This window comes from Oryzias melastigma, linkage group LG10 (assembly GCF_002922805.2).
Source record: "Oryzias melastigma strain HK-1 linkage group LG10, ASM292280v2, whole genome shotgun sequence".
Classification (NCBI taxonomy): Eukaryota; Metazoa; Chordata; class Actinopteri; order Beloniformes; family Adrianichthyidae; genus Oryzias; species Oryzias melastigma.
Window position 1 is genome coordinate 8,198,558 of NC_050521.1, and position 9,275 is coordinate 8,207,832.

Below are 9,275 nucleotides of genomic sequence, written 5' to 3' on the forward strand. Positions count from 1 at the left end.
AAAAAAAAAAAAAAAAAAAAATCCCACAAGGGGCGCTTCACATGAGCATGACAATGAAATATTAGGATGCTGTAGTGAAACTCTCATTAAGTTTAACCAGACCAATACACTTTCATCCTATATGCCTAAAAATATAGTGGCGCTGGTACAGTGCACGGAGTGCACATGGAGTGCGCTTTCTTCGGCTGCTTTTTCGCATGCAGCATGGAGGGGCCCCTCATGCGTTCTCACCACAAACCCCACTGACAGATGAAAACGCACATAAATGGCAGAGCGGCCGAGAGCAAAAAGGTCCAAGCTGTGTCTGTTTTTTTCTAAAGTAGACGCAGACAGCGCTTGCTGTTTCTAATGTAACAAAAACATGGATTGTAAGGGTGGTAACAGCAGTAACCTGTCCATAAACCATGCTTAAACACATTAGATTCTAGTTGACTGTCCAAACGAGATGCTTATTGATTTGACAGGTATGTATGCTAGAGGTTTACATGTGGAGCACGTGACTAAAGTGTTGATTATCAAAGAAAAGTGCAGGAAATTTTAATACAAGGAAGGGAAATGAATATGGATACCAGCACTGTAAAAAACAATGATAATATAATATCAACCGGATGGAAATTGATATTGTGCCTCAATAATAATATATTATCTGATATAAACTGTAAGATTAATTAAAATGCAGAATTGTGATTTTTTTATTTACACATTTGTTGTTCTTTTAGGTGGCAATTTGATATATCTGCATTTTGGTTCTTAACTGGAGCTTTGTTTATTAGTTACCTTAAAATGTATGTAATTATTGTAAAGACGCGTTAGTATCTATTGATAATTTTATTTCAATATTGGAAAGGGAATTAAATGAACATATTGTTTTTATTGTTCTAAAAAAAGGTTTGAAGAAAATTAAGATATGTTTTAAAAATAGTTGTTTATCACAGGTTAGCAAGGTAATATATTGATTATTGAAATGACTTCCATATCGAGATACTATCGGTATCGTGAGTCACGTATCGTGAATCGCATCGTATCGTGAATTACCCTGAGATTCCGAGCCCTACCAGTTAATCCATCTAGATTGATCGCTATAATCAACGGTGTCTGTGGATATCTCACTTAGAATGTATAGAAGACACAGATGATGTTGAGAAATAAATGAGGTTTATTTATGGTGAAGAGTTCTACAAAAACATCGGTAATCATGTCTCCATGTTTGTTTATATGATTATTGTTAAAAGATTTTCCCGGTTCTCGAGGGCTGTTTCTGTATGACAGCCACTTCCGCCATGTTTCTGTGTCCGAGCTTGAAACATATAATTAGGAGTCCTTTTGCCTTTTTTTATGTCTTGATGAGGCCCGAGCTGGCAGCCTAACCGTACCCCGCCGCGGCTCTCTGTCTGCCGGCATATCAAGCGAGTGAGCTCCGCTGCGGGAGCGAAAGCGGATATCTGGATATCTTAGTGTATTCCTCCTTTGCCCCAAAGAAGCCGGATGAGATCTGCAACCCTGCGGCTCCAGCGAGGTAAAGGAAAAAGTCGCTCGTCTTGGATTAGAGTTCTGCCTGCTGATCAAGTCACTGAAAATGTCACGTGCCCAAAGCCGAGTTCCTGATTGGCAGATGCGACGCGGTGACTTGTGAAACTTCAGATATTAAAATTTTGGCTGTGCCGTCCAATTTGCGCCAATTTTAAAATTGGCCCAAATTAAGCATTTTATGGTCATTTTACTGTGTATGGAAAGCCGTGCCTCATTGTTTTCCCATCATTCCAATATGGCGTTGCTCCTTACGTATCTTGGAGAAATGTAAAAACCCTGCGTGCCACCTCTAGCAATATATCTCAGTGATTCTTCCTATCAGTGCCAGATTGTCAGTTGTCCTCTTGCTGTTTTACTGCTTGCCAGCTGACCAGAACATCTACTCAGCGTTGACTCTAGTCTCAACCTTAGATTGGCTCAACTTGGATCTGCTCTCTTATTTTGTTATTCTGCTCAGTTCATTCTAGATTAAACAGTATGTCATTCCAAACACATTTTGAACTCCAGCAAGCCTTAAGCCTGTTATTTTGATCCACCCAACCTACTCAATACAACAGTAACAGCTTTGGACATCCCCATCAGTTGAAGAACAAAGAAGCGTGAAGCTTGCAGGCACTTTTCTTCTGTTACGGTTGCATCACTGATATCAATCACCACCAGCTGGTTGTAGGATCAATAACTACGGTTCACTCATTTCCTTAAGTTTCTTTTACTCTTTTGCTGAACTTCAAGTTGTATTTAGTGAAGTACCATTCACTTTTATGATCCATTCCCTGCATCTTTTCACTTTTGGTATTATTACTTGACAAAACACTGGTCAGTTATCAATGCCAAACATTGAGAATTGTACAACAACTGTACAGTGAGGAGACTCTGGCAAACAAAAAAAGAGTAAAAAAGCCTTTTGGTTACAATAACTTAAGATAAGCTAAAAAATCATATAATAGTTTTCATTCAGTGAAGCCGTGCCTTATGTAAGCAGACTCAAAACTGCAGCTACACAAGTCCAAACATGGACTAAACTCTTTACTTTTACTGTACTCTTGTTTGTCAAAAAATTAAACTAGTGTATTTTCTCCACACTGAACACCATTACAGTCCTTAATATGGGTCCAGTATTTATACATACTATGAATACAGGATATAGAGGTTTTAGCCAACCGCTTTGTTCGTTTCTCCTCCAATGAATAAAAAGATGTGTTTGTGAGAGCTAACATTGATGTTTGGAGCTTCTTAGCGTGAAAAATCTGTGTGGTATGTTTGAGCACAGTTTGTCTTGAAGTGCTTAATGTGTTGGCATTTTTTTAAGTTGTGGCTTACACTTTGCCGTTTTGACAACCTTCATATGTGATGCACCATTACTGACATTACAGTCTACATTTTTGCTTTATGCAACAGTCTTTTCAGACCACAGTAGGAGATCCAGAAGTGGCGTTGTTTACTGTATTCTGCATAGAGCATGGAGAGGATCGCTCTAGCCAAGCAAGGTGGAATTTGGGGCCAAAACATGCTCTGGCAGAGTAGCTATTGTGAGTATGTCCTACATCTATGTTCTCGTTTCTTTGTGGTTTTGTGCAAGTCTATATATGACTGTCTAAATCAACAGCTGGGATTCAGTCGTTATCTTGTGGGCATCACCACTGATGAGGAGGAGTCCATGACAGGCCAAAAACCCTGACCAGTCGACCAAAGTTAGAGACGCAAATACTAATTGGACACTGTTTTAAATCATCATGTGTTCTAACTTTCTTAAGTGTGTTATTTTTCTCAGACCAGAGGTTTACTACACTGCTAGTTCAGGATCTTTTTTTAGCTCCGGTACAGTGATGTCCTGCACTTTACTGAGGTAAATTGGCTTGAATTAAGACTTGAAGTGACGAGGTGCCTAAAATAAGGTAGACTGGCTATTCCAGATCTTAATGATCCAACATAGATACTGGATGTTGAATCTAAAGCTACAGGGGGAGAATACAGCTTATTATAATGTTACGTCCTACTGCACCCTTTTTCATTCTCTGTCATTCTGCTCACCTGGCAGGTGTGGCCAATGCTCTTTGATTGGCACCTGCTGGCCATTTAAGATGAAAGAGGCCTCACTCAGGCAGGCAGGGAGCAGAACAGAAGGCAGAGAAGCTGTTTGGGGTTTGGTTGGTGTTGTGCTGGTTTAGTTTAAGTCTTGCCCCCCCTTTTTGTCATCGGCAGTCTTACACTGCTGGGTTTTGTTATTTTAGTTTGGGGTTGGACCTTGTTTTGTTTATTTTCATTAGGTGCATTTTGGTTAGGCAGCCCTTAGCAGAGAGCTGCTGACTCCGATGGTCGATACGACTGCGTGAGCGGTCTCCTTGACTCGTTTGATGTTTGGCTAAGGTTCCAATCCCATTTGGTTTGTCTTTTGTTTAAACCCGCACACCAATCATTTCATTTTGTTCTTTCATTTAAGGTCAAAGAAGATAACTTTATTTAACAAACTGTCTTCCTTATTCTTACTGTTTTCCAGTTTCTATGTTATGGTCCCGTTTTCCCCTAGACTTGGGGTAGGTATGCCTATTGAGGAAGTAACAATAGTTAGTTTCAATGGTCATTGATGTTATTGAAAAGATGATGTCAGAAGAGCTTTCAAGCTTGAAGGAACATCATCCTACCTTTCAGCTGTTTGCAGATTCGCTCTAAATCTATGTAAAAAGAAAACGATGTTCCAAAAAGCATGGTTTTATGTGTCATACTGCTAAAACAAATGCTGTATTTTAAACTTTCAGTTTAAAAAAAGTTGTTTTCTGCATTGTGAACCCTCTCTGAACTTATATATAACACATATATGATACTAGATTTCTCCAAGCAGACTAATTCTTAACATTTGTAATCATTCAAGACTCTCTCATTATTTTCTTTGAGTGAAAGTTTTAAATTAAAAAAACAAAGAACTAAGGTTTCCAGAGTAGGCCAAGATTAAGTTCCATTCCAGCCAATCAAATTGTTTCTATCTGGAAACCTATAGTACCATGTGACCAAATACTTAACTGGGTAAGAAGACTTCAGTGGTGAGAGATGAGACTGCTCTACCACAATGATCGGAAAGCTGGCTGCTTTGATTTTTCTGTCTACAGTGTGTAAGTAAAGTTTATTTGTATTGGTTTCTACCAACACTGATGATACTGAGCTATGATTGTACCTTCTAGCTAGTTGTTTTAAGTATTTTGAGTTTTGACAAGTGCATGTTAGGAGTTTTAACAATGTTTTTTTGTTTCTTCAGGCCTTGTTAACACTGCAGCTTCTTCTCGTCTGATCACCTCAACAGAAGTCAAAGTTGGTGAGACTGTGACTTTTAACTGTCCAGTCGCTGGAGATGAAAGCAGATTTGTCCAGTGGTTTAAGCAGTCTCCTGGAAAAATAATTGAAGTAGTCGCTACAGGGTCCTATTCTAAAGTAAAACTTTCTGGACCATTTAATAACCAACGTTTTCAAGTCAAAGAATCAGAGGATCAGATGTTTCTGACTATCAGTTCAGTAACCAAAGAGGATGAAGCTGAATACTTTTGTCAAGCTGGAGGGGAATATTTGCAAGTTTTTAAAGCTGGATTCCTGCTGACTGTAAAAGGTAATATATATTCAATAAAACATTACAGGAATACATTTATATATTTATGTGATTTGTGCTAAGTCAAACTGTCCTCACGCTTCTCTTCTTATACTTTTCACAGATTGTGATGAGCAGCCAGCTGTCTATGTGAGACAAACTCCAGGTTTAGCAGCAGCACAGCTGGGAGAGTCTGTGAGCTTCCAGTGTTTGATGATCTCCAAGGATGAAGAAAATAACATCACATGTCCAGGAAATCAGGATGTTCACTGGTTCAGAACTGCATCAGGAACATCCCAGCCTGGTGTTATTTTTACTCCAACAGATCTAAACAATCAAACTGCTGGAAAAAGTTGTTTCTATCATTTCACCAAAACTTTGAATGACTCGTCTGATGCTGGAATCTACTACTGTGCTCTGGCAATGTGTGGAGAAATACTGTTTGGAAATGGAACCAGAGTGGAGACGAGTAAGTATTCTGGAAAGTTTTCCTTGAATCTTGATTTACACAGAACAAAAAGCTCAAAATAACATTTGTTTCTGCTCCCATTTACTATGAGATGAACTTGAAGAAATGAAGCATTTTCGTAAAACTGAAAATAACTGTTTCTCTCAAATCTGGCTAGATCTGTGAAATGAACGCTTCTCGTTTCCTAAGATAACCAAGCCACCTCACATGTATGCCACATCAAGATGCTAATTAGATAGACAGCGTGATTATCCCCTGTGCTCTCTTATGGGGTCCAGATGACCCGACCCTTATATTGATGTGTGATCCCTCCTATGATAAAGGTGGACAGGATATGGGCACCAAGGAAGATTAAAAAAAAAGGTCAGCGCACTGTCTTGTGGGGTCCAGATGACCCCACTGTTAATGTAAACATGTCTAGGATAGCACATTATCGCACTTTCCACAATAAAAGGCCACTCTGAAATGTGCTGTTTTACTTTACGTGATGGTTCTGGGGACTCCGATAACTGGTCAGTATCAGGCGAGATCACCATCTGCTTGATCCAGTGCATCACATCTCCTACATATAGAGCTGATCAGGTTGTTGATTGTGAATATTGGTCTACTCCTCTGTAAAGACTGTGCAAATACAAAGTTGCTGGATATTGGCAGGAACTGGAACGCACTGTTGTAAATGCCAATCCAAAGCCTCCCAATCACACCCAATGGGTGACATGTCCGGTAAGTTTGATGACCATGAAAGAACTGAGATAATAAAAACTTCCAGAATCGTGCACAGATCCTTACAACATGGAGTAGTGCATTATCATTCTGCAACCTGAGATGATGTTATTGGATGTATGGAACAACAATGGGCCTCAGGATCTCGTCACAGTATCTCTATGCATTTTGAATGCCATAAATAAAATGAACGTGTTCTTCATCCATAACATACATGTGCCCATACCATAATACTACCACCATGGGCCACTCAACACATTAATCAACTTGAAGAGTATTTGAGAGAATTTTTTATTTTGTGTTTCTATAAAATGTTTTAACTTTTAGAGTTCATCTCATGATAAAAGGGAACAGAAACCAGTGTTACATTTACATTTTAGTTCACTGTATCTTAGTTTTAGTAGAAATATGGGCTGTTAAAAATACTAATCTTGATTTGTGAAATATATATTAATTAGATATACAGTTTTAAAGGCAGGTGTTTATTTAGAACTTATTTGTAACAAAATATATAACAAAAAGAATACTCTTATCATTGTTTTATCTTTAGGAGCCAAACTGGATCCACTTGTTCCTGTGCTGGGAGGACTGTTGGCCTGCTGCGTGACTGTTTGTGTCCTCCTACTTACTTATTTATGCAGACGAAGAACTTCTGGACATCAAAAAGGTTCAATATTTGAATGTTTTGCACAATTGTAGTTTTAAATTACTCAACGATTACTTATAAGTTGATTTTATAAAGATTTAAATCTTTATTTGATTTTAAACAGCATAATTAAAGTAACAAAGACATTCTTGAGAATTAAAACAAAACTGTAAAAATGTTCCATACCTAACAATGATTAACAGGACATATTTTTTTGTTCATTAATTAATGTGGAGATATTTGTATTCTGTGGCTTTTTTTGCAGAAAGAACCTTCAGTTCAGCAGACCAACAGACAAATGCAGATCAGGTAATTACTGCAAGTTATCTAAATGGTGAAACTAATTTTACTTTTTGTCATAAAACTTTTACTTTAAAGATCAATCCTCTAAATCATTATCTTGTCAAGTAGCTATGAGTTAATGAAATAGTAAAACTATGACAAAGTTATTTCTGTGTACAAGTTTTTGCTTTTCTGACATATTGTCTCAATGAGAAAATGAAAATACTAGTATAATTTAGGCTCTTACTTTCTTTTTTTGTTAGACTTCTTTCCAGGGTGAAGAAGAGCAGCCAAAGATGTATGCAATGATTGACTTTACCATGAAAAGAGCAGAACCAGGGAGGAATCAAGAGAGCAGAGAGTCTTCAGGCTGTTTGTACACAGCAGTACGAGCAGCTTCTTAAAACCGTTGGCTTCAGTCAAAGCGGGACCTAAATCTGTGGATATTTGTGAATTATAAACAACTGTCTATTGAAAATAGTTGTTTTATGGACATTTGTTATTTTACAGTTTATTAAAGAACCACATTCACAAATATCATGAGCTTTGTTTTATTTTTATTTATTTTACTTCTCAGATAGAATTTCCATTAGTTAATGTTTAAAATTAAAGACTTATGTTGTATAAAGCTCTACAATGTAGAAAATGACGACGCAACTTTGAGTATGTTTATCAACATTTCTTTATCGAATAACAAACTTGATCACTGAACGGACTTGAGTCTGAAGAGAATTTGACTAGTCATTTTATAATCTACACAACAGAGGGGGGCCACAGCCCACAGTGGTAGGGGGAGCACACAAATGTGTCAGACAAACTCCTTGGGACATCCTGATGAGCTTTATCCGTTACAACAGGAAGGGTAAGGGGTCATCTTCATGCCACAGAGCTGGGCTCAAACACCAAACTCTGCACCTTAGCAGAAACAGGTCATCTTTGGGTTAAGTACAGAACATTTCCACCGCAGTTGAGTCTCCTGAAAGTACCCGCTCATAACCTTCTGTAAAGGGGTTGTGTTCCCATAAAGAGGTCTATGACACAATTACAAGGAGGCAAAGACTTGGCTAAAGCATTAGTGAACACGAGGTTCAGGTTATGATATTCTGGAGGTACTTTACAGACATTAACCCTTCTTGAGCCACTCAAAGACAACTGTGCGGACTGAAAGGCAGAAATTCCTAAATTCTTCACTCAAATCTCCGAAAGTTGTCGTCATTGTGCACTATAACTTTCTCTATCTATGTCAGACACATCCAGAAACTCATGAGCTTATCAAAAACAAAAAAAGATACGATCTCTGTCATGATTTGTTGCTTGGGTTTTATGGTACTTTTGTCATGTTCTGTTTTTCTCGTCAGTCTCACCATGTTCAGGTTCATCTCCACAGCTGTCTTCAATTAGTTTATCAACCTCAGGGTTTTTAAATGGCTGGTTTTCAGTTCTTGCTTGTTAGGTCATCTGTTCAGTCACCATTTTGGTCTCCTTGGGTATATTTCATGCTTTAGTTAATTTATTAAATGTTTTAAGTTCCTGTCACCAAGCTGGGTCTCCTGTGTTTGGGTCCTTCATCCACCATTGGATGAAGGACCCATGGGTGGATGAAGGACCCATGAACTGAGTATGATCATGAAATAAGAGTGGACTCCTTACGTGCAGCCTGACTGGTAGAAATAAGTAAAATAGATTGTAGTTTGTGTGGACATCCTACAGAGACTTAGTATCACATACATACAGTGGTCCTGGTGTGGGGACCCCTATTTATCTTAATAGATATTGTTTATGCTAGGCATATTTATTAGTATTTACATACATTTAATACTTTTAGGTGATTTAACTGATGAAGCAAACTAAGGAAAACAGGAGCCCTATTACAACTTTTGAAGAACACGTTTAGTCTGTTTCTTTATAGTGCAGCAGGATGACCTTGTTTGGCCACGTGACAGGAACCAGGAGGAGAGACAGGTCAACATCTATTATTGGACCAAATATCGAGATGGACACACAATTGGAGAATGAGTCTACCCTCCATGATCAAATGAAGCCATAAAATA

The 9,275-nt window shown here is 38.2% G+C and overlaps 1 protein-coding gene across 1 annotated transcript; it reads left to right on the plus strand.

Annotated features, from left to right (window-relative positions):
• The first annotated feature begins 4,601 nt into the window (after positions 1-4,601).
• Positions 4,602-8,419, plus strand: LOC112153701. The gene is made up of 6 exons (XM_036214106.1): positions 4,602-4,637; positions 4,781-5,125; positions 5,229-5,573; positions 6,847-6,963; positions 7,208-7,251; positions 7,488-8,419. Exons 2-6 carry the CDS (start codon positions 5,014-5,016, stop codon positions 7,626-7,628), a joined length of 759 nt encoding a protein of 252 aa, XP_036069999.1. The 5' UTR covers positions 4,602-4,637; positions 4,781-5,013; the 3' UTR covers positions 7,629-8,419.
• The last annotated feature ends 856 nt before the right edge of the window (positions 8,420-9,275 follow it).